General features: G+C 43.3%; 1 protein-coding gene across 1 annotated transcript in view; it reads right to left on the bottom strand.

Moving 5' to 3' along the window:
• col4a6 (collagen, type IV, alpha 6) overlaps positions 1-26,112 on the bottom strand; it is a 37,470-nt gene that overhangs the window by 8,976 nt on the left and 2,382 nt on the right. Inside the window, exons 3-24 of the mRNA XM_076092175.1 lie at positions 14,406-14,540; positions 14,229-14,273; positions 13,967-14,086; positions 13,760-13,822; positions 12,813-12,848; positions 12,647-12,709; positions 12,308-12,343; positions 12,134-12,175; positions 9,968-10,057; positions 8,079-8,132; positions 7,850-7,912; positions 7,621-7,665; positions 6,896-6,949; positions 6,289-6,358; positions 6,063-6,173; positions 5,830-5,979; positions 3,603-3,686; positions 3,279-3,436; positions 2,977-3,159; positions 2,677-2,860; positions 1,232-1,276; positions 218-289 (exon numbers count right to left, since the gene is read on the bottom strand). Of these exons, the coding sequence (XP_075948290.1) occupies positions 218-289; positions 1,232-1,276; positions 2,677-2,860; positions 2,977-3,159; positions 3,279-3,436; positions 3,603-3,686; positions 5,830-5,979; positions 6,063-6,173; positions 6,289-6,358; positions 6,896-6,949; positions 7,621-7,665; positions 7,850-7,912; positions 8,079-8,132; positions 9,968-10,057; positions 12,134-12,175; positions 12,308-12,343; positions 12,647-12,709; positions 12,813-12,848; positions 13,760-13,822; positions 13,967-14,086; positions 14,229-14,273; positions 14,406-14,540 (1,903 nt within the window). The remainder of the gene's footprint in view (positions 1-217; positions 290-1,231; positions 1,277-2,676; positions 2,861-2,976; positions 3,160-3,278; positions 3,437-3,602; positions 3,687-5,829; positions 5,980-6,062; positions 6,174-6,288; positions 6,359-6,895; positions 6,950-7,620; positions 7,666-7,849; positions 7,913-8,078; positions 8,133-9,967; positions 10,058-12,133; positions 12,176-12,307; positions 12,344-12,646; positions 12,710-12,812; positions 12,849-13,759; positions 13,823-13,966; positions 14,087-14,228; positions 14,274-14,405; positions 14,541-26,112) is intronic.

Below are 26,112 nucleotides of genomic sequence, written 5' to 3'. Positions count from 1 at the left end.
TAAATCAACGCTTTTCACGTTACAATATGTTTCAAGTGGCATAAATTGACATTAATCTATTCTTAAGAACATGAAACATGAAATAAAAAAGCTTGGAGACCTCGTATTTTGACAAAAAGCTAATAAATCTTATTTTAGCAGAAAAACATTTGAAGCACAATGACATTCCTTCTTAAAATGAGACATACAAAGACAGAAGCACTTTGTTGAATCGTACCTGGTCGTCCAGGTCCACCGGGGTAACCGGGGTCTCCACCCTCGCCGGGTATGGAGCAAGGTAACACTGTGCCTGGTAGCATCACACGCAGGTTAGCAATCACACTTTAAACACTCTGACAGACACACACAGTGACTACAAACGGCTACATCTACGTGCTCCATTATGCTAAGCTAGAGCGGGCAAAACAACACTAAATGTAATACATGCTGAGGAACAATGAGAACGCTAAACACAATATCTCTTTAACATCATTTCTCAAACAGTAAATTCTTGTGAATATCTTGATTGTCTGTCGCCTCCATTCACCCCAAATGTTCATTTAGGTTAATCCAAGTTGAATCATGGGTATTATTGTTGTTGTTGTTATTGTGTGTGTTGTATTTTGAATGCAGTTAGTAGCAAAATTCATCACAATTAAGAGCTGTTAAAAAATAAATGAGAGCATGATGGATAAACAATTAAGAGTTCAAAGCTATGATTTAAATTTGGTGTTGTGGAATCAGTTCTATTATTTCCATATATTCTCCCCAAAAAAGCACGTAGCAGAGGCAGGGCTTGAAAACATGCGGCAGGTTTCAGCAGCTTTGATCGGAGGAAGAGGAGAGTAAACTGTCGCGTGTCTCTGCGAATATTCGGGTAAAACCTGAAACGTGACCGTCAACCGGCGGCTGACTCGGCCGGAGTGGAGTCCCTGAGGTTGCAAAGGACTACATTTCCCACAGTGGTCAGCTGAGCCTAAGTCAGTTCAAATAGTTGCCATCATCAGAGACTTCTCTATGAGTGACGTTCGCCAGGCATCATCTAATGGTAACGTTTGGTGAATTTAGGAGAAATCTACTAATTCTAATAAACAGAGCAGACGGTAAGTGCTTTGCTCTTTGGTTCAAAGTTATCAAAAGCAACATCTGCAGAGCAAAGGAGAGCTCGTCTGCACGTCTACCAAAAAGCTGTAAATTCTGTTCCCCCCGGACTCGTTACTCTGGCTGGTGGATGAAAAAGTTAGTTACCCACCCGTTCCCTCTCCGGCGTCATTAACCCCTGCACAGCTGTTTTCACCTGGACAGATACACATGCACAAGGAAGAGAGAGAGAGAGAGAGAGAGAGAGAGAGAGAGAGAGAGAGAGAGAGAGAGAGAGAGAGAGAGAGAGAGAGAGAGAGAGAGAGGAGATGGCAGCATACAAAGCCAGTCAGGGTCATTTGCATGCGCCAATAAAGCAATTAAATCTTTTTTTTTCATCAAACAGATATCAGCAAATCAGCAATAACTTCCATTCAATTAATTCAAGGCTCATTCAGTTAAGGCAAAAAGCATATTGAAATGCTTGCTTGAATGTAGAAATGCTTAAGAATAGGTTATTCCACTCAATGAGAAGAGAGAGAGAGAGAGAGAGAGAGAGACAGAGACAGAGAGAGAGAGAGAGTCTTCTCTCCGCTCATGTGAGTGACAATAACCTTCATATTATAAGAGCAAAATGAATGAGCTGCTGAGCATTAGCGTCATGGTATGAGAGCACCATGAGTGGCCCAGCTGCTGCTGAGGACTTTGTGTCGTTTGGTCTCAGAGGAGAAGAAGAAGCGGATTAAAGGAAGTCTAATGGAGGCTGCTGGTGTCATTCAGCGTTGTGAGCTAATCTAGGTCTAGTTTACATCGATCACAATCATTTTAGATGAAGTGTTATAGTTATTAATTCATCTTTGGGTCATTGATTCTTTTGTTTTGATGCTTGTTTTTACAGACTGTTGAACCCAGTTTGATTTTGACTTTTGTTCCAGTTAATAAAAATGTTAATCACATAAACCTGTCTGGCTCTACATGTCTCAAAGTAATAGCCCAAATCAGCCAGCTGTTGCAAACATTTATTTTAATGTTTGTCACTGATATTGTGTCTTTTAAACAACATTTAGCTTGGTGGGTTATTGCGGTCTTGTAATGACACCAGCATCATCCTTTCAAAGAGCAACCAAATCCAACTTATTTGAATTATTACCTGATTTGAGAATCACATTTTGACCGAGTGAATCAAATCCTCTGAGACTAAAGAAGCACAGGAGCTGTCGCGCAATCAGCAATTAAAAATCTCATCAGTGTGCGTCACTGAGTCAACAAAGGAAGCAGGTCACGGATTTGAGATTATTGGCTGCAGAAGAAGTGTACAAGCACATTAATGGAGAACCATTAATCAGGTAGTTAACTGCAGCAGCCGAGGCATGAAGGTGCGGGGAGAGAAAGTCTAACATGTCGTCCCTTCAGGTCCGTGTGGCTGCTTCAGCGAGGAGCCGTTTGTCCCCGAAAAACGTCCTCTACTGGTTTAGAGTGTTAGGATGAGGATGCTATGGTAACGACAGAACACTGATTGGATGGGATGGAGGTATGGTCGGGGGTTTTCACCCTGTGGGGAGAATAAGTCATTACATCCACCCACACACACACACGCTCCTCCTCGGCATCACTTACCTTTCGGTCCGGGTAAACCCGGTTGCCCCGGCAGCCCATAAATACCGGGGTCTCCAGGCTCTCCGCGAAAGCCGGGCGTGCCGGCGTAGCCGATACCGGGCTCGCCGGGGCCCCCGGGACGACCCTTTGTCCCAGGGAACCCTGGGAAACCTTTCTCTCCAATTGTGCCGTAGCCGCCGTCACCCTGCAGAGGAAAAGCAAAGAAGAAGGTTGTTTTAAAATCTTTATTTGTTTACCTTCTTTTAAGAACTTGCTCAAATCTTATAGATTGACGTGAATACTGTGTGTCGAAGCACTCACCGGGGGTCCGGGGGATCCGGGGAAGCCAGGCACTCCGTCTCTGCCGGGTGTTCCAGTTTCACCATTAGGTCCTCTGGGTCCAGTGCCGCCGAGCTCTCCTTTCACCCCGAAACCCTGGTTGGGGTAGTAAGACGTCCCCTTTTCTCCCTTACGACCAAAGTAGCCGCTGCCACCAGAACGACCCTGCAGGAGGATGGAAATGATGGACTCTCGTGGGACTTGGCTTTACAACAAATAATGTGTGGATGCAAAGTGGGACGGAAGCTGTCAACAAAAGAAAAATACTAAAAATACAAACTTACAGGAGGTCCCTGGACGCCATTGAAGCCAGGTGAGCCGCCGTCGCCAAGCTCCCCCTTTCGTCCAGCGAAGCCGGGGTTGCCGTTGACTCCTGGCACTCCAGCTAACCCGGGATACCCCGAGGTGCCTCCTCCGAGGCATTTACAGTCGCCGGGATCACCTGGAGGACGAGGGAAACGGGACAACGAGGTTTTGAAGTGGCTTGAAACGGCTAATTCACATTGGCAGGAAATGTCCCCGAACATTTCAGGGATGGACTGTGAAAGGGACTTAAATGCAAGACGTGTTTCTTCAGGGATTGGTCAAAGAATAGCAGCGATGCTTACCTCTGTAGCCATCCTGTCCTCTTTCACCCGGCTCTCCTCTGGAGCCAGGAGGTCCAGGCTCTCCAGGGAGAGTGGGGGCACCACCTGCAAGAACACACACACACACAAAGTTGAATCAATTAGAGGTTAAAATGGTAAATAAGCCACAAAGTATAGTCACAAACAAACATACACACGACATTGTTTTTAGATTTCACACTGTTTGAACTTGAGCTGCACTGCACTGACTGATATAAGATGTGAAAATAATGATATCTTATTATTACTTACTTATTTTTATATGCACTTAAACATTGAATGTGTTAGATTGAAACCAGCACAGTGCGAGTGCAGCTCGGTGTCAGTGTGGAATCAGGATTAGCGAGTAAAATGAAAGAGTTCAGCAGCTGTTGCAAGACGACAGATGCTTACGTAAAAAAATAAAAATAAAATAAAAAGCATTAACTTGTTTATATCGTACTAAAATATAAAACAGCATTGTACTTGAGCATATTCAGTGATTTCACATCGACTGTAATGGCCGTGAAGAGCTACTTGCCACAAGCAGCATGCATAGTGCGTTGCAGTTTAGCACCGACACAAACAAAGGAGACAAACTGCCAACAAATAAACATTTGTGATATTATCTGAGAGTGGAAGTTCACTCTGGAGTTTTGTGGTGAAGAGAATCTGAGGTCGAGGACGGAGGTAATAACCCTGTCTAGGTTTAAGGATGACGAATCATTGGTGCGTAAACCTTTGAGCTGAGACTCTCTCACCACCAAATACATGTAGTTATAGTTTATCAAGTGATTAAAGGAGTCTGTATGAGCTACTGATCCATGTTCAGTGTTTTAACTACAGTAGACAGGAGTACCAGCACGGGAGCAAAGCTATGACCTGCTGTGGACGTATTTTAGACACCTAAAAAAAATCACTGTCAGTCTAATTGTACGCTATATTTAGAATATGTTCAGCGCTTTATCGAAGCTGTTATCTACGCTCTGTTCAAAGCCACCAGACTCCACTGACAAAAACCTCGCAGAACAACGGGGTCGCAGGTCTACCGCTGCCTCAATCGGTTGGTTTGTTTGTGTTGTTGAGTGACTTTTGTGAATCCAAACTTACCATTTAAAACACAAAAAGTCAAACAACTACACAAACAAACTAAGCGATCGAGACACCTGTAACCCCCGTGTTCTGCGAGGCTTTGTCAATGGAGTCCTGTGGCTTTGACGAGAGCGTAGATGAATATAATAGCTTCAGTTCCAAGCGGTGAGAATACTATAAACATAGCGTACGCTTAAACCAATATGGATTTTCTTTTGGTGTCTTTTTGTTTCTCCAAACTCCATCTACTGTAGGACTTCAAAACATCCACACTGTCCCTTTAGACTATGTCCTAGAGATGAAATGTTCCCAACAAACAGCTCATCTTTCTTATTGCTATCATTTTCTTTCTGTTTGTGCCCCTCATCTTTTTTTTTGTCTTCCTTCGTTTGACCCGTTTGTGCCGATAAAATAAAATCCCTGTTTGCAAACAACGCTGCCGCCATGCATCGACGTCCATGTAAAATCAGTGAATTGCGCGGCAGCAGGGCGACACCTTCTGGCCAAAGAGGAGAAAAGCAGCTTGGAGTAGAGAGGCCCTCCCATCCAAGTCTGAAGAATGGCCTTCACTCTTCTCAACTACACTTACCACCGCACCCTCCACAGAGTATAGCGTTAAATCAAAATAATAAAAAAAGCTTTTTGGCAGTTAGATACTGCCGGCTGAAAGTTGTGTTTTGTTTGTTTTGACTTTTCCCTTTGGCGGGCTGAATATTGCCATGGTGGTGATGGCAATATGGCCGCGTTTAGGATACCTGCCTTTGGGCCCGGACCACTCAGGATAGATGATGCAGGGTTGAACGGCAGAGCCTTGGAGGACAGTTAAATCAGTCAGCCATGATGCTTTAAAGTCTCTTTCTATCTTGTCTTATACTTTAAGAGGTAAACTGGCTTTTATGGCTGGTAAAAAAACAAATTGAATTATTTTAGCTCCTTTCATGCGAGGAATCCACCTCACAGTGCTTTGTCACAGTCAAATAAACAGTAGACAACATAAACAGGATGTAAAATTAAAAAAAGGGAAATTTAAAATAGTTGATTTCATTGCGATTGGGAGTCTTCTCATCTCTCAAACAAGCCAATCCTTATCACGACCACCTGTGGAGGGAGAGCTTTGGTTAGTCGTTTGTGAACGTACTCGTAGGGCCCTGAGGTCCAGTAATGCCGGGGGGTCCGGGGGGTCCAGGGTTGCCGGGGCTTCCTTCGGAGCCGTAACCTGGTAAGCCTGGGTTACCTTTCTCTCCCTTTGGGCCGGAGGTCCCGGGAAATCCTGGGGATCCGGAACCACCTGCACGTGAGGACAGATTTGGGTTAATTTGAGCTATATTTTATAAAAATAAACCCATTGCATCTCTGCGTAGAAGAGCCTACCTGTGCCATAACCACCAACTCCTGGTTGGCCTGGTGGTCCTGCGTATCCTGGGAATCCCTGGTCACCGGGGGCTCCGGGTAGGCCATTGAGACCCGGGTCACCTGTTAGTCCTACAGCCAATCAGAGAAGAGACGCTCAACACGGGACACTTGCACATATTAAACAATAACTCACAGTAAACCTGTGGTTGATCTATTAAACTATTAGTTTAGGTTTGTGTGTTACCTTGAACAGCAGTGCCCTCACCACTAACGTAAGCAGGAGGTCCTGGTGCTCCGGGGTCTCCCTGGTCTCCCTGTTAGAGACAAGTTCAGGACAAAATAGCACATAAGCGGGATAAAAAAATATTTTGAGATACTATGACATTATTATGAGATACTATGACATTATTATGAGATAATAAGTCATTATTTAGAGATAATACGTCATTATTTAGAGATAATAAGTCATAATAAGTCGTTATTATGAGATAATAAGTCATTATTTTGAGATAATAAGTCATTATTTAGAGATAATACGTCATTATTTAGAGATAATAAGTCATAATAAGTCGTTATTATGAGATAATAAGTCATTATTATGAGATAATAAGTCATTATTTAGAGATAATAATATATCTCTTTATCACAAAGCTAAGTTTTCAGTTTTTTTTCTTCTCCTGACAGCTGACTGCTTCCCCAAATTAAAGTAGCCAAGGCAAAAATTTATTTAAGAAACGCTGACGCCATCTGCTGGTGAGAAAAAGGTATCGCAACGCTGTTGTCCCAAATCCATCAAACAAACGGTGTTTATTCTGAGCAGGTGTTCAGTAAGAAACACACACTCGTGTTACCTTTGCTCCTGTGTATCCTGAGGGCCCCGAGAAACCTGGAGTACCTCTGAATCCCTGTCAGGACAAAAAGAAAGAGGTTTAGATCATTTTACTGTCGTTGTTTATTTGATTTTAAGTTGATTTTAAGTTTGAGTTGTTGTCTTGTTGACATTGTACTGTTATTCGTTATTTAATGGCAATGTGTGTGTGTGTGTGTGTGTGTGTGTGTGTGTGTGTGTGTGTGTGTGTGTGTGTGTGTGTGTATAAAAATATAAAATATTACAAAATCTGGTTTAAATGTACTGGATGATGGTGTTTAATCTGCACTACAGGGAGCCTTAAATATCTACATGTTGAATGTGTCCTGATACAGGAACATAAAGGCTTTCTCCTCCTCCACCTCATCCATTATTTCATCTTTCAGGACACCAACAGATGTACATTTAGTGAGGTACTGTAGTTCAGAATAATTTTGAGGTACTTTCCCATATTCAGAGACTTTCTGCTTCTACTTGTCTCTAGTGAGTAACCCAGAAATACATGAGCTTCCTCTGTGATGTATCTGGTCCTGTAGAAATTTAAAATGACTTGTGTGATGATGAAGTGTCCTGTTACACGATGTGCAGTGACACCTGTTAGCCAATCAGAAATGAGTATTTTCTGTGTCTAAGGTAAAAGTATAACGGCTCATAATATTGAGGTCTCAGCGTTTGAATATTTCAAGGGATCAGTTAACAGAAGCCCACCTGTTGTCCTGGAGGTCCGGGAGGCCCGTTAAAACCAGGAGAACCCTGTTTGGTGGAATCAAAGACGACATCCACCACAGAAGAAGAGGGAATAAAGGTGCACATTTGATAACAGACGTCACTACGCGAGAATAACTAAGGACTCTCCAGTTGTGCGGAGGGATTATACAACAAAATGCACACAATTCTACTTCTAAGTGGTGTAACACCGTCAGCTGTTAGCTCTTACTCTGGCACCGGGGTATCCAAGAATGCCCTTCTCTCCAAGTTCACCACGAAAGCCGTAAGGTCCCTGGAATTTAGTAAAAAGAATGATATATAACATATTATAGGGGGAATATATTGATCTCTCAGCTGTTTCAACAACCTCTCTGATTCTTTCAAGAAGAGTTGTTGCATTCATTTTACAGAAATAGCATTAAAAATGGATGTTTCTGGGAGAAAAAACAACCACTTACAGGTCTGCCAGGACTGCCGGGGAACCCTCTGATCCCCTTTGGGCCAGGCGCACCCTTTGTGAGACAGACGGAGGGAGAACAAAGGTGAACATGAGACGAGCTTCACTTTGCAGTAAATGAACTCTTAAAACATTCTTTGGATTTAAACTCACCTTTGTACGTCCGTGCAAACTGTAAAAGCCTCACTCAAAAAAATAACAACCCGGCTAATACCAGAGTTAACTCTTGATGGGAACATATTGTGGATCAAACAGAATGTCTGAGGGGTCCGGCGCTCTTCAAGCCCCAGAGAGGGAGCTCTGTGTTGGGCTTAGAACGCGGAGGGACCCAGGGACGATGACTCAGAGTATTTTTGTCTCGATGGTTTTGCAACAAAAGGGATTTCTAATGTTGACAGTGGGCTTTGAACTAAACTGTAGTGACCTCCGTAACCTCTCAATCTTTACGTCTACTTTTCACCAATCCTGGATTTGATTCCCTGAAGGTTGTTGTCAACGTTGCATCATCATTGTGTGATATTAAGGATGCGTGTTGGTGCATTCAAGGATGCTTTTGTGTTGATAATTTGAGTGCTGGGAAAAAAGAACATTAAACAATCATGTCATGAAAAGGATAAACAAAGAGCTTGTAGTTTAATAGCAACACATTTAGATGTTGGAGTGTCTTTAAATGCAACAACAAAGACAGCGAGTCTGCTAACAGCTCCATTACATGATGCTGACTAAGAGTCATTTTTCTCTGCAAGTTAATTTGTATACTGTTTTGAACTGAGATGAATACTAATGGCTTTATTGGGAGTTATTGGGCAAAACCATACATGTTGTTCTACAAACGTATCTGGTATTGTTCTGACTTAATGACCAGGAGGAACTTGTAAAGTTTAGGTTGGACGTTGAAGGACACGTGTCTGTATTTGTCCGTCTTTGACACAGCGCAGCTCTTAAAAACGTCGACTAGGAGAAGAGTTGCGTTTTCCAACAAACCTGCATTCCTTTGTCTCCTTTGGGAAAACCCACAAACTCCACAACGCCATTGATCATTGGCTGGCCGGGGTCACCGGGCAAGCCCACGTCGCCCTGGATAGCGTGACCAAGGGAAGAGAGAGCCGTTTACGCTTATCACCATATCACCAGGGGGGGGCAGGTGGAAGCGGAGACGACGGGCAGAGATTTTGGGGCGTTTGGGGGAAGTCGAGGGGGAAAGGTGACTGTGGATGAAGCCACTGAAGGGGCTGCTGTGCACAGAGCGGGCGGAGGAGTGAGGAGATAGTGAGGTGATGATGTGAGGCTGGTCGGTACGAAGTTCGTTGCTTTAGTTAAACGTTTACCACAATCCAAGTGTCTCTGGAGGCAGAAAGGGAGGGGCCTATAGTTGTAGTTTTAGCCACAAAATTTGATAGAAATATGTTTTATTTTCATGTATTTCTGATGATGAAAGCCTTTATTTTGAAAGGTCAGAGGGTTATCTAAGAATCTGCATAAAGACTAGTTTGATTTTTTACCCCTTTGTATCTATAAATCTACATCACACGTTCCGACACCTGATTTAAAAATAAATGTACAACTTTAATTCAAATGTTTAGATTATTTCTGCCTCCAGATTACGGCAGGAAGTGTTATAACACAAAGTGGCAGAAAAAAGATGCTACACTGACACTCCATTGGACCAACCTCGTCCACTCCTCCTCCTCCTCTTCCTCCTCCGTGGCCGTAAAGTTTGCTGCAATCACTGCTCCTCTTCCTCTTATATTTACCCTTTGGTTTCAAACATCAAACAGCCTGCTGCCTGTTTTGTTATTGACCGTCTTTCTAACACTATTTTGGTGAAACCCCACCACATCTGTGTATGTGTGTGTGTCCTCTGCTCCTAGCCTTCCCTTGCTGTGTTACCTTATCTCCTTTGTAGATAGTGAGAGTTTGTTCGCTTCTTAGCGACCCGTCGCCGGGAGTACCACTGGGTCCGGGAAGACCCACGTCGCCCTGGAGTCCGAAATACACACAACACACCGTTAGCCAATCAGGATATTATAGGAGATGGAGGTGGAGGAGAAACAGGAAGAGGAAGGAGGACATGATGGGAGGTGAGAGGAAAATAAATAGATGAGAGGATGAGGACAAGAGCAGAAAGGAGCAGCAAAATATGAACAAAAAAAACAGAGGAGAGGAAAAAAAGAGCAGATCGAAAGAGACAAATGAACAAAAGTATGTGGACAGCCGAATATTCAAAGCTAAAGCAGACTGTGACGCTGTGTGAAGTCTCAAGTGTCTGTTTGAGAAGGAAAATACATCTGGTGATGTGGAGTTACAGAGAAGTGAGACATCTCTGCTGCAGGCTGGAGACACGAGGCTACGTCGGTTTCACACCTGAACCGCCGGGGTGCATTGTGGGTAATGTAGGCGCCACGTTTTGACAAGGAAGAAGAATGTGTGGAAGACAATATCTCTTGTTCTGCTGCTTCTATTTTTAATCCTTTTTTGTGACATTTAAAAAAAATGTATTATCACTCTTTTTATTATTATTATTATTTATTTATTTTGCTGCTCAGGAAAATGTAAACTAAAATACTTTGTTGTGAAATTACCTCAAACTAAAAGTGCCCAAAAAGCATATTTGTCCACACACTTCTGGCCACATAGATAGATGGATGGATAGATGGATGGATGGATAGTTGGATAGTTGGATAGATGGTTGGATGGATAGATGGCTGGATAGATGGATGGATGGATGGATGGATAGTTGGATAGTTGGATAGATGGTTGGATGGATAGATGGATGGATAGATGGATGGATGGATGGATAGATGAGAGAGGAAGAGTGAAAGAACAGGAGAAAAGAGAGCTCAGGGATACTTCATCTTGAGTTTCTTGGTGATCCATTTTAAGAATTGACAATTTGAATATCTCAGCAGACTCAACAGTGATCCCGGCTGTTTCCACATTCAGTTCAGCCCTGAACCTGTCTGAGTTGGTTTGGTTGAGCATACCGTGCCATGCAGTGTGTGAGGAAGTGGACTTGTTAGTACTCTTGGTGTGATTGCTGTGAGTGAGATGGATGGATGGATGGATGGATGTTGAGGAGTCAAAGAGCAGGCAAATGAACCGCAAATCCCAGAGTTCACCACCAGACGCCCAAAACGTGATTAAAAATGGGGGGAGGGGAAATAAAGTGCAACATGGGAAGTAGGAGCAAGTGATTCCAGCACCCAGGTACAGTCCACAGATCGTCCTCCAGAGTGACAGCTCAGACACTTCTGTGTTGAAGTTTATTATTTTACATTGAAGGCTTTGATTTAAGCAGAATTTTTTATATGAAATGCCAAAAAATGCAAGATTATTTAAAAATCTTTTTTTATTCAATTTGGGAGAAAAACTTCATCATGTAGAATCTCTGAACTGTCACACCCCAGTGAGGGAAACAAGTGTGTGATGCCACCGGTCAAGTCACAAACCATATTTGAATTAGATTTTTCTATTTCGGGGGGGGGGTTGAGATTTGATTATGATGCTGATTCCAGATCTTATTTAAATTTCTACAGTTTGCGACTTGTCTCAGCGGCAGCACGGATCATTTGAAAGAACAAAACCAGACAGAATCGAGTAGGTTCATGTGATCTTTTTATCATACAGGAGACGGATGCAACAAACAGTCTGGGTAGTCAGTCTGGGGATGGAGAGGAGGAGGAGGAGGAGGAGGAGGGAGGGAGGGAGGGATGCAGGGATGGGTGGGGTTAAAGGAGGGCAGCATAGATGGAGGGTGAATTAATGTGTTGGACGGAAGAAGAGCAGGTTGTCAAGCCACCACCAGTCAGATTTTAACATGCATTAAACAATTAATTTCACAAACACACATAAATGCACACACACACACACACACACACACACACACACACACACACACACACACACACACACACACACAGGACCCAGCCAGAGCACTCTAGCCTGCTGTTTCAATGTGTATCGCTGACGTTTACGGGATTAAAGTGTGTGTGAGTGTGTGTGTGTGATTGTGTGTGTGTGTGATTAAATCTCATGTCGTCAGTTAATAAAGCGTACCTTGTCTCCTTTCTCTCCTTCAAATCCGTCACTACGGCTCCCCTAAAAAACAACAGGGTTAATAAAACACACTTGGAGGAACAAAAGCAACAATCTTTAAATGATAAAAGCTTACATAATAGAACATAATAGAATATAATAGAATGAATCAAAGTGCTCTATTGTTTTACTTACCATTAGCCCTGGAGGACCGGGAGGACCAGGCGGGCCCTGGAGACAGACGACAAAACTAAAGTCAGCGACCAAAGTCAGAATTAATATTCACAAACGCTTCAACTGAAAGAAAATATTCTAGAAATATGAGTGTCTACAAAGATGTAATGGTGGTTAGAATAAGATTAATCACACAAAAAACATAACAAATCTGGAAACTGTAACTTTGAAATATGTTTGACTAACAACGTAATAATAGTATTACCTGATGATTGAATAGAAATGAATTAATTAATTACTATTTCTGAGGTGAGACAAAAGCTAGACTCCTAAATCAGTCTGATGAATTAGTTTACATACGGTGAATCCTTCAGGGCCGCTGGGACCAGGAAACCCAGGTTGACCATCAGGACCTCTGATACCCTGCAGAGAAACAGCACCGCCGGGTCAGAACTCTGCATTCAAAGTACTCAACATGTACAGAATATTTATTGTTGCACGGTGACAGAACAAGTAGGAATCTTACAGATGGACCGTCTCTTCCTCGCAAACCTGGTAAACTCTAAAAAAAGACAAAAAAAGAAAAACACATCAGCATCGATCCTCTTAATTTATTTTATTAATAAAAGACAACTTGACATGTTAATGTAGGATAAACTGGTTTAGGATTATTAGGGTTTTGTACACAGATGAGGTTTATGCAGGACGCCACCATGTTATTACTATCAGTTGTACTGTAGCACCACCTGGTGGCCACACACAGCACTGCAGGCTGGCTCAGTGCTGATCTATGCATGTACCATAACCCATACCATGCAACTGCAACCAAACTGTTTCTATAAATAAAAATAATCCAATACTTTAAAAAAAAAAACGTATTTTAGGGAGTAAATGTGGTGCAGATTATTCAGAGTGTTACAGTCTTGAAATCTTTGAATGGCAGAGCAAATCCACACCAAAGACAAGTTACTTTACACAAAGCTTTACATGTCTGACAAATACATACTCAGCTGGATTGATGACGATAACAAAACTAAACATTTGTCTCTCAGATCTTTGAGCTTGGATAACTTTAACAAAATAGTAAACTTTTTCCAAAGTCAACAGAGAGAATATTTTCTTAATTTTTTATATATTAGAAGTTCCCAAATTCAAAAGTCAAGAAAAGACTAAAGATCAAAGCCACACTTTGCTAATGAAGTCAGTAAAAAGCCCCAAATACATTCACTTGTTTTCTCCAAAGGACAAAAGTAAGAAACCAGTACGGTGGGAAAACAAGCTCAAACTACTCTAACTCTACATATGAAACATTTAATAACACCAGCAGGGATGTGAACGGCAGCATGGAAGAAGAAGAGGAACAACAACTCAACGAAAAAGAAGAAAAAGAAGATGGACTCAAAGAAGCGGAAGAACTCAAAGAAGAACACAACGAACAAGAAGAAGAAGATGGAAGTATGAACGCGACCGTACCGTGAGACCGTTATCAGAGATGAATCGAGGCTCTCCTTTCTGCCCTCTTGGCCCAGAAGGACCCTGTGTGAGTAAAAGGACACCACCACTATTAATGGATCTATTATAAGCAGCGACAATAATATTTATCTATATTCTCTTAATAAAGACTTCAAACATCCACAAATACATAAAGTAACACAAATAGAAATGGAAGTTTGTCCTCACAGCAAATCCAGGTGATCCGGGTCCTCCGGTCCCGTAGCCGGGCGCTCCAGGTTGTCCTCTGGTCCCGTTACATCCGTCCAGTCCTGATGGTCCTCGTCCACCGTCCTGACCAGGGTGACCCTACAGAGAGACGGACAGGGGGGGGGGCGCTTCAAGAACAAGCACTGATGACAGTTTCATCCTCACAACGTGGACTTAAACTCAAACAGACAGTTTCATTTGACATTTCTCTGTTCCTGAACTCTTTTATGATGTTACTTACAGGTACTCCATCTGTTCCTTGGAACCCCGGTACTCCCATCGGTCCCTGTGTCAGCAGATAAACCATCATTTATATTCAGTTATAATAGCGACACCTGGTGGTCAACACATGCTACTGTTTAACATGAACCTTTAGCTTTAGTCGTGAATTATAATGAATCAATATTTCAACACCCACCTTGTCTCCTTTGGGGCCAGATGGTCCTTTCAGTCCAACGTGGCCCTTCTCTCCTTTAGGCCCGTTGGGCCCCAGGCCCCCGCGTGGCCCCTCTGGTCCGCTCTGACCAACCTCGCCGAGAATCCCCGGACGACCCTGAGAGAAGAGAGGAGACGGCCGGTCACTTTTCAAGCCACGCAGGAAGAACAGACAATCGGTAAAAGGCACGAATATTAAACATACAAACATTTTTCATTCTATGTATTAGTTCATTATTCATAACCCCCTAATGTAACATTCATGAGCAGACGAGGGACTTTTTGGAACCCCGGAAACACTTAGGAAATGTATTCTTTGTGTTGTGGTTTTGTTTCAAGGTGGAAAACGCAGCTTTGGTCTTATTTTTTTTTTTTACTCATTGAGGGATGTTCACAGACCCAGATCTGAGAGGGACTGTGAGGTGTTTCATGTGGGCACGCAGCGGCGTGGGTGGTAGAAGATGGAGGTCTAGAAGAGAAACTGCTGCTGTGGGTTATTATTTGGTTTGAAATATCGTCAGGAAGAAGTGTTAGAATTTAACTTTTGATAACACAGTAAGGCATAAACCTTAAAAGAGGAGGAGACAGGAGGCACAGATGTCCGGGTCCGGGGTCAAAGCAAAGTCAGAGGATTCTAAGAGTGACTCGGGCTGAAGGCTTATTATTGTTGTCACTGAGTCAGTTCGATTAAAAAGAAACCGCTTCATTTGCACGCAAACAGGGGATTTCTTTGTGCTTATCACATAAACGTAAGCTCTTTTGTTTGCTCATGAATTCATTCATAAAGACACGACTGCATTAACTGGGGAAGTGAACCAGTGCTGCAGATGCACATTTAACATCAGTGAGCCATTTAAAGGGCTGAGATGAAAGTGAGTGCTTGAATGCATGCGCATCGGTTTTGTCCTTAACTTAAAGGAGTACAAAAAACACGTAATTACATTCACACACACTCCAGAGCACACACACACACACACACACACACATACATACTGTATATGCACATGCACAGAGGATGCAGACACCTTTCATTACACACAAGGTAAAGGTTCACACACCCCCCCATTACAAAAAGGAATGTAAATCTCTTCCCAACACCTGGTCCTATTCATATGTTACCGCTCTGCCTGCAGACACACAACTGTGAAATCAGTAATCCAACATCAGGGGACATCACAGAAAAATACCAAATACCAGTTATAAACCATCTTTAGTGAGTTTGTTTTAGCCTGCAGGGAGTACCAGCCGGGTGGAGTTTGTAGCATCCGGACCATTTTGTGTGACGTACAGTCACAAAAAAGTATAAATACCTTCTTGTGAGTGTCTAAACTTTACGTTGTATTCTGTATGGCAAAGCCCGGTGACAATAAGTGACAATGATCCTGGATCAGCCTTGACCACACTGTGTGAGGCCGCAGCTCTGCTTCTAATCCCACTTGGGGGGGGGGGGGGGGGGGCCGTAATGACAGGGCTGAACCAGGGAACGCTGTCTGGCTCGCAGCTCGCGCTCACACCTGGTTTCACCCGGGAGAGAAACTATGCGGGGATCCCGACACTTTCTCTCACGCCTCGCCTTCCTTCCATCTCCTCCTGCAACATGCTCGTGTTTTTATCTGTATTTGTTCCCTAACAGCTCCAGAAAAATCAAACACTTCACGTCATCTCTTTCTAGTCTTTCTAGTATCGGTTTTTCAGGTCACAGGGGTAACGTTCAAAGACTCGGCCGTGCGTCTGGTGTTACGTATAAGGTGAGAGGTGACGTGTGAGTTAAGGGGAATGAAGCTTTTGCTGCTCCTGTCCTCATCATCTTAACCGCGGGCGCATGGATACAAAGGGACTTTTGCCATTTGCGAAAAAAAAGCTAATAAATGTGAGAAACAGCTACTAAAATCTAATCTTCAGAGAGTCTCTTTCATGGTCAGCAGGAGGAGAGTGTCTCTGTTTATTCCCTAACATGGCATGGAATTCATGAATTCAGTCCGCAGAGGAAGAAGATCACAGAGTGGAGATAAAAGTAAAAGGATGAAAGGGAACCAAAAGAAGGGGAAACCAATAAAGACTAAAAAAAGAGAGCACTGTTAAATTGTGGAATTGAATTGTTAAATGAATGTGACGCGTACCAAAGACACATGAATGGTAGGGGCAGTATGCTGACAGATCATCTAGGATGGCACCACTGTGGCTTTTTCTGCCGTGACCTCAGAAATAAAGCAAGTGTGTAAAGAACTTTGTTCACGCTGCAGACGGGTTGTACGTGAGGTTAAAGAGCAAGTATATCTCCAGTTCTAGACGTGCAGTAGAACCACAACTGAGAGGGGCTAAAAAGCTCTGTGGGTCTGTCAAAGGGCAGTGTGTGGGATTTGGCGCCATCTAGTGGTGAGGTTGCAGGTTGCAACCGACTGAAACTTCTCCCGTGTGGCAGTATTTGGTTTGTCCATTCTGAGCTACTGTAGAAACAGAGGAGCCGCTCCTGTATGTAGATATAAACGGCTCATTCTAAGGTCATGAAAACACATATTCTTATTTTCAAGAGATTATTCACAAAACAAAGCATACTTATTAATATTATATTCCTTTTCTGCCAATAGATCCCTCTAAATGCCACACACTGGCCCTCTAAAGACACTAAATATTAATTGTTACTCCTAATTTGTTAAAGTTACAGTGGCTTTAGTCTTTTGGTTAAAGTTACAGAATAAAAAATGTCTTCTCTAGTCCACATGGTTCACATCTAGTTTGTACACATTATACAAATAAAGTGCTTTTTAAAGACACGGGGACACATTTTTACCAGAGATCCGTTTGCCAGCGCTCCCGCCCGCAGACACCCTCGCCAGTTGGCATCCCCGTCTGTTTTCATGCCAGCCCGGCGGGTCTCCGCCCCGGCTCTTCCAGACCTTCCATCCTCATCACCTTCCAGCAGACTGGTCAGTTTGTAGGCCCAAATCCCCTCCAGCACAAAGGGCACAATGGAGCCTATTCTGGGCCGCTAAGCTCTCTGGACTTACCGCTCCCACCGGGCCTACCTCACTTCCTGATAGGAGAGAGTGCTTGGACAGACAGATTCTAGCCGCCATGCGTGTGAAAACCATTGTGTGTGTGTGTTGTCCACCAACGCACGCGGCTACAAACCCGCGAACAAATACCCTCGGGCCCTCCGAGGGTTTATCGGAACGCATTGTTTTGAGCTACGAGTGTGCTAGGGGGGGAAGATTTTAGCTGTCACACCGCATGCTCACTGGGGGACGGTGATGGGTGCAACGCGGAGAGGAGGGAGGATGGCGGGGGCGGGCAAATGTTGGGTCTTTGGGTGCAAGTTGAATCAGCGGGGGCAGTTTGATAACCTGATTACAGGTCGGGCCACGTGAGTCGACAGAACCTCAAACAAGCACAGAAAGGCTACAAGAATGTGGTCGAAAGGACGGGACTTCTGATGCTGTTAAAGGTGAAACAAGTGAAAACACTAACTAGAAAGTCAGCAGCTCCCACACTCAATTACACACACACACACACACACACACACACACACACGAGAGAAAGAGGGGGAATCCTCTCTCGATGGGAATGTTTAGGTTGCGTCGTCTTTTTCCCTCTGGCGATCAGACCACGAACCCAAACACCTTTCGTTTATCTCAGACATGTTTGTCCTGCTCAGGCTGAGAGATGATACACCAACCAAAGACGGGGCGGACACACACACACACACACCCACACACACACACACACACACATCAACATCACACTGGGAGCAGTTGGGCGCTAAGGATGTAATCAAACCTGCATTCGGTTTTGTTTAATCTGCATTTTGGCCGTTTGTAAATAAAAGTCACAAAATATATTGCTTGTTTATTGGACAGTTTTGGTCATTCTGCCAGATTCAGTGAGATTTCTTTCATGCGATTCCTATTCTGATTTTTCCTGCCGTTGCTCCACGAAGCAACAGCTGAATTTGGACAGTTGATCCGTATTTAAGATGGTTATTGTTTTATTTTGTAACGCTAGATTTACTTCCTGTCTATCAGATTATAATTTGTCTTCTTAGACCCATTTAACGACTCCAGACAAGCGTCTCAGTTCGACCCGTTCAAATACCAAAAAACAGTCGACGCTCCAGATGTTGAATAATTTGCTCCGTGTCGACAACACTTCCTGCCATCTCGGTCAATCATGCAGACTTTTATAAAAGTGTTTGTTGCCGTGTGTTAACGCAAACAGATGGAAGGAAGGCGACGTGATAAAAAGCACTTTATGACTTTGGTTCTATACGAGGTTTATGAGGAATTCTTTTAAATGATTTCCTTTACATCAATATGAACTCTAAACATGTGCTCATGATGCAGGCCTCTCTTCAGACTGATTCCCACCCCTCCTCTGCACATCTGACTCATCTGTTTGTAGTAATCGCCGCCATTAAACAAACAACCTCTTTTCCATCCAGGTGCTTTCCCCCTCCAATAAAAACCCCCGTTAGCGGTCAGCAGGGCCACAGCTGTCCCACGGCGATGATGTCATGAAGCCGTGGTGTTTTCTCAGGTGCAGCACGAGGACGGAAATCAACGGCAAAAAAAGTGTTTTTTTTATAATTGCATTATGAGCCTCAACAAGTGAGACAAAAGGTGTTGGTTTCCCATGAGGCCGTGCTCCAAATGAGCTGTTAAGAAAAGCCATAAAACTAAACACAGGATTTTTAACTCCGCAGCCCTAAAAACTTGAACTAATTGGCGTACTCGGGTCTGGGACGCAACAATGTGCCCGAGGTGGCGACAACCTGTGAGTGCAAACAGCCGATGTAATTGTCACGTTTAAACCTTTAAGACCTTTAAAAGTGATGTACAGATGTGACTGTTGAGGTAATGTGGATACAGATCAATTACTACACTCAATTAGGATTTGGATCACTTTTATCTCATACATATCAGTAGTTCTTCCTCCTTATGTATGCTTGTTGTATTATTATTATTACTGTTTTATGATATATTTAAATGCAAGAAAACTCTGTAAAGGTGTGCTCAAACAGCATGCTCCTCCAACATTTGCTACATATCACGTGAAATTAACAGCTGGACTGTTTGTGCAATCTGCAGCCAAGTTTCTAACCAAATTGAGGTCAAATATTGACCAAATTTGCAGACAGTCTGCAAAAGAAACGAGCTAATTAACGAGAGCTTCCTCCCACTATCGTTACGTGAAATTTCCGGAGTTGGTGCATCGAGATAAATAGCTGCAGGCGCTGATTCTCCGGTCAGATGGAGAGGGTGCAAACGAGTAATTAGAAGAGCATCAGTCGAACTCAAACGATGAAAAACAACAGCAGGCTCTGCCTCAATTCAGCCAACGGCAGTTTATTTGTGTCCACTTTACTTTATGTTCAATCATTGCATGTTTTATTGTTCTGCTGCAAACAAGAAGAAGTGTTGGTACAGTTCCTATGCTGCGACCGTCAGAACAAAACCCAGACTGCTGATCGACCTCAACGTCTGGGCCGAACACTCGTTTACAAACAACACTGAAGTGTGTTGACAGCAGAGACGGCCAAGATTGTGGAAGATGACGAGCAAAACGACAAAAAACGTGTTTCAGTTTTGATTCAACATGTGAAAATATATACGGCGAGTGAACCTCCTGTTTGTTTTCGCCTCTCTTCGTTTATAACGGGGCGACGTGTCACCTTCTCCCGTCTGCTGACAAAAGGACTGAAGTGTGTGAAGACGAGCTCCATCCAGCTGTGTTTAGTTAGGTAGGGATTTCAGATTCCTGCAGTTTGTTCATAGGAATGTGCATATCTTCTCTGTGTGTGTGTGTGTGTGTCAGCAGCAGCGTGGGACTCTACTTCTCCTCTACTACGAGTCCAGAGATAGAAAATAAAGCAGCTGTACTTCCTCCTGATCCAATCAGACGCCCACCCAACCTGAGGCCCAACCTGAGGCCCAACCTGAGGCCCAACCTGAGGCCCCTCCGCATGGACGGATCATGAGACGGCGTGTAAAGGGCCCCCACCTCTCCTACATGAGAACAACACCCACGTATTCAAAGAGACTTCTTTTTTGTAGTTATTCTGTTTCTCTTTTTGGTTGTTACACATCTCTTTGTAGTCGTTTTATGACCCTTTGTGACTTCCCAACAACAACTGTTATCAGTAGCTTCAGACAGAGGCTCAGGCCTGTCAGGCCCCTGTACCTCTCCAGTAGACCTGTTCAGTAATCCCTCTATTCCCCCGTCGTCTATACTCAGGGTCTAGGTCAGAATCATCTTCTTATGTTCACTTTTAATTGTGTTTATCCTAAAATAACCCTGCACATATGAGATTCAAGCACACACACGTTTGCTAAAGTATTTTTGTCCTTTTGAAAGGCGATGAGCATCTACATGTTTAACAGCGTCTAAGTTTGAGCTTCAGCAATGAGCAGGGCGGGGTGAAAAAAACAAATGTCATAAATTACAGTTCAGATTGGTGTTGAATGTGTGTGTGCGTGTTAAATATGTGCGTGTGTGTGTGTGAGTGGAAATGTCATAAATAACTGCCGTCATCATCACATCAAATCACAAGAGCTTATAAAATCAGTAATAACCTGTTGTGTACATTCCTTCAAGGGTTTGCCCTTTATATACGTGTGTGTGTGTGTGTGTGTGTATGTGTGTGTGCGTGTGACATTAGATCACCCAGAAGGTGTCTAATTCCTGCACTGTGCAGAAAAGACAGCTGAGGAGGAGGAGGAACCCAGTCACACCTTCCCTTCGGCCTTTTCCCCTTCATTTACTTTTATTCTATGTTCTCATGCTATTTGAACTGTGCGTCAAAGACTGCAGTTAAGATTAGATGAATGAGTGAACTACCACTAACAGGCTTAAACAGGCTTGAAATCACAAAAAGATCTTCACATAAGGTCGGCTTCCCAGCTTTCGACTGCATCTAACGGTCTTCTTCCAGTCTTTGTGGACAGAAAATGCTTGTAAGTGGACCTTGAGTAAAGACCGGTTTGGTCAAACTGCTGCGTCCAAAGTCAATAATAAAATGTCACACTTCACCTGATTGAAAGCTAAAGTTAAACACACTGAACAACCAAATGCAACCAAACCATTCATTAACTGCAGTAGTTTGTTTTTCCACGTTAAAAATCTCAAATGTTACAATTTCAAACTTTGTGATAAAACACAAGAAACTGCTCAAACTTGAACTCTTCGTGGTAGTTCCTAAAGCGGCCATGTGAGGGCAGTAGTGTGCACTGGAAACAGAGAAGACGCAGCAGCAGGTCTTTGGTACTGGAGCTGCTTCTTCTTCTACTGTTGTCGGTTTGGTTCTAGTTCGACTTTAAACTTTTACACTAAACAGGAAACAGTGACGTTTGTTTTGTTGTTTCACCTTCAAACGAATATTTCAACCACAAATTGACTATTTGTCCGTCAGTTACTCAGCCAGAGTTACCTTGAATTCTTGAAGAAAACTTTATTATTCTCGCGTGTCTCCACGGGGAACGAGGAAAGCCGCTGACCCCCTTTACTTTAACTCATCAAGGCTTTTCTTTGTGTTTTCATTCTCCGTTTCTTCAAGAATTCAAGGTAACACAAGTGGAGTAACTGAATACTGAAGTATTCCTTCAACTTTCATTTATTTGATTAAATAAAGTTTTAGGATTTAAAGCCATTAAAGATCCAAAAAGGGAAAGAAGCTCAGAGTGATGAGAAAGGTGAGACGGAAAGAAGAGATAAAAGAGACACACACACACACACACACACTGTCCTGTCTATCTCGGAGTCTGTGATCCTGGTGCCCCTGACCTTCTGGTCTACATTGGCCTTTGTGTCGGCTGTGACCTCTGACCTTTGCTAGACTAAACCCAGTGTTTGGTGAGGGGATGAGCCGCCTGCGAGCGTCAGGTGTGTGTGTGTGTTTAAGAGACAAGTTCAAAGCTAGAAGTCGCATCCTTTTTTCTACCGTTGAAAGACAAGGAGACGGCTTTTTGTTTTGACGAGACATTTTGGGAGGCAAAATGGCCGCTCTACCACCATTTTATACGTCTATGTATATATGTGTGTGTGTGTGTGTGTGTTGAGACGAAGCCAAAACAAAGACCACCACCATTTTTTTTAAGACTCCAGCCTCAAAAGGAGGGACAGCCTGATAAAATGCCATGTAGGGGCCCAGCAGTGTGTGTGTGATAAGACTGTCCTATACATCCCCAGACACACACACACACACACACACACACACACACACAAGGCGAAAACCGCACAAGCTTCATAATCACAAACGCGACACATTAGAGGAGGCATGGTGAGAGAGGTGGGAGACGTACTGAAAGATAAGGACGGAGATCAAAGTCAGCGCTCATGCTTGTCTCGGGGTTCTGATTATCTGAGTGAAATCTGAGCCTCCGTCTGTGTGTGTTCGGATAAACACACATGCGATCTTCCTTCTAACGGGCCTCAGTATTACTTTCCTTTATCCTTCCCTCTTGCTTTACGTGTTGTTTTTTGGGATAAAGGTTAAAGGGCTATTACAAGACTTTAAGGCTCAAGAAACAGACTCCTACAAACTTTGAAGCTTTTTAAATTTGCGCGTAAAATAAACTATTTTAGTTCGCATTGATCTTCACTTCTATCCTTTAACTTTCTTTAATATCTCCGTCTTTATCGTCCTCTCCTGTCTTTCTCCTGCCAACTTCCTGGATGTTTTTAATTCCTCTTCCTTTTTCTCCTCCTCCCTGCTTTGACATAAAAGGGATCCAGCAACCCCCTCTCTCTCTCTCTCTCTCTCTCTCTCTCTCTCTCTCTCTCGCTCTCTCTCTCTCTCTCTCAGGATTAAAGTAAAGGAATTCAGGGATGGAGAGACAGCGTCTTTCACCGAGAGGCCCCCGCGGAGGGGTTTCATCCCTCCTTCTCTTATCTTCCCATCCCACCGAGACACTCATCCACTATCACTTTACCCTCATCGTCTTTTAAAAGGACTCTCTACGCATCCTTTATTCCTGCCGCCCTTTTGTTGTCTGTGTGTGTGTGTGAGAGAGAGAGAGAGAGAGAGAGAGAGAGAGACTTTTACATACTATGCAAACAGCTACAATAACAACAATAAAAATAATCTGAGTTAATTCAGCTACTAAATGTCCACGTTGCAATAATAAAGGAAATTTAAGAATTTTGAGTTTTTTAGTTTTTTTTAATTACTCAAATTGACTAATAGATTATCTAAAAAGGTTTCTGATCATCTTGAACTCTGCTGCTGCCTCTGCTGAAGTGAATGCTACCTGAACCCAGGTGTGTGTCAGTTTGTGGTAATCTGATTAAACACAACACAGGCGAGTACAATAGAACTCTGACTGGATGAGGAACGTCACACAGAACATGTTGAGTTAACTCGGCTGACAGTTTGACAAAATTAGGAAGTCGTCCCTCCGCCTCTCTGCTTCTGATCGGCACACAGACGGAGGTCCGGCAAAATGAAATAATACACGTACTTCCTGACTCCTGCGTAACTTGAAATGTGTGTTGACCTAACCACTGCTTGAACACACACCGACCATCCTGTCATCCCTAACGCTGCCCTCTGACCCTCGGGGGGGGGGGGGGGGGGGGGTTCACCCAACGGGAGTGGATGTTATTGGACCTAATGGATCCAAGATGACACAGAGGGAAGTCACACACATGTGAACACAAGCTTCTAAATACAAAGTGGAGCCCTTCGGCTATTAATAATGAAAACCGACTAAAAGCAACACACGCCGTCTGGACTGTGTCTTTGCGGTGTTTGTGTTGGGGTCGGATGTTTTATCACCGATGGGAGAAGGATGTTACTCAGGCAGGAGCAATGGCTGTAAGAGCTCCAGATGATAAGATCCATCTAACTTATACAGTGATTAAAGCTTCATCCTTTTTAGGCACACAGACGGGTTTGTCTGTCGCTCCCAATATAAACAGATGTTTGCTTTCGTGTTACGTTTATTAGCCGGAGGAAACTTCTTCAGTTCATATTTCTACGTCTCGGCATGTCAGTCCTGCCCTCCTCCTCTAATAATATAGCAGTGTGTGCAATGCCTTCCAGCTTTACCAACGTTTGTACAGCAGGAACAACGATGGAAACATTAAGATGTTTGTTTGCTTCTAAAGGTTCAAGGCTTATATTTTAAGTGACAATCTGCACATTTACATAGTTTTCCTCAGTGTTGGATGAGAAGATTGATACCACTGTCATGTCTGTGCAGTGAATATGAAAGCTACAGCCAGCAGCTGGTTAGCTTAGCTTAGCATTAAGACAGGAAACAGCAGTGACTGCTCCGGGGAAAACTGCTGTTTTACACTTCAGTTTTTGTACGAATCAAACAAACAAAACGTAACGTGTTGATTTGTGCTTTAGTGGTGGCGGTACGCAGATTTTGTTAGCTTTTGAAAAGAGCTAGGCTAGCTGTTTCCCCCTGTTTCCAGCTTTTATGCTAAGCTAAGCTAACTGGCTGCTGGCCCCAGCTACATATTGAATTTATCTGAGAGTGGTATCAATCTTATCGCCTAAATCTTGGTAAGAAAGCATAAAAGTGTATTTACCAAAATGTTAAACTATTCCTTGAACTTTAATTTATTAAACTAACTTTTCCTCGATTCACAGAATCTAGTTTGACAGTTTTGTGCTTCGGCTCCTTTTCCTCCCTTTTGCACGGGAAGCTTTACATGCAACAACTGTCGTCTTAAAAATGAATAGACGCACATTAGAAACGCCTTTACACACAAACAGTAATTATACTTGCATAGCACAAGCTGACCTTTTGATAAACCTCATCATTTGTTCTGTCAAACGACTGACAAGAGTTCCCCCTCGGGGATCAACAGAGCATCACCTGTGTCTGATTCATCTCATTACTTTGTGTTGCTATGTTCTCAGTAAAAGTGCCAAACTTTCAGACAGAATGTATCCCCATGTGAACTCTGATGATGAACGGGATGATAACACCCTTTTTGTGACAAATGACTTGATATATGGGAATTAAAATAGCACCTCCTGTAACCAACATATTTAGTCTCAATGGTCCTGTTTTCCTCCGTGCATTAAAGGACGACAATTAATAGACGGACAACTTCCTTGGATAACATTATTATTCGATTTTCTTGCTCCGCTGCTAGAATTAAGAAGTTTAACGTTATTTATGTGGCGTGTATAGAGAATCTAGCTTATAACTGAATGAAAGTTTATCCTGCTTGAAACTAAGAACCAAAACAAGAGATGAGCTCAAACACCGACCTAAACTACTTTCCACCTGTGAACTTTAGGGCTGCTAACCGCTATGATCGAGAACACGCCTCACCTCACCGACCTGCGAGTGCAAAAGTAAAACTGAAAAGAGACAAATAAGCACCGTACCACTTAAACGTGTCCGTTAAAGAAGGTAATCCGGCGGCGGCTGTGTAATTTAGGGCTAGCACAGGGCCTGTACTGGGGTAGGTGGTATTACCTGAGCTATGTCATTTAGCTACAGGTACCTGGGTGTAATGTGGCAGGCCGTCGCTATGTTATTTACCTGGACTGGCGTACAGTGTGTGCAGGCAGTAAGTGCAGGCTTCTGTGTCAGACAGTAATTGTTGTTTGGATACGGGCTGAAAGAGACCGAGCTACAGTGTGAAGCTTACAGCTAGTCTGCTTTTAGCCAGATGTGAACACACACGCACGCACACACAGTGTTCATATTAATCTATTTTTTACTATATTT

Source organism: Anarhichas minor, unplaced genomic scaffold (genome assembly GCF_050575085.1).
Source record: "Anarhichas minor isolate MPS153535 unplaced genomic scaffold, ASM5057508v1 ptg000016l, whole genome shotgun sequence".
In the NCBI taxonomy this organism is placed as follows: domain Eukaryota; kingdom Metazoa; phylum Chordata; class Actinopteri; order Perciformes; family Anarhichadidae; genus Anarhichas; species Anarhichas minor.
Note: the sequence above shows the minus strand (reverse complement) of the source record. Positions and strands in the feature narration are given on the sequence as shown.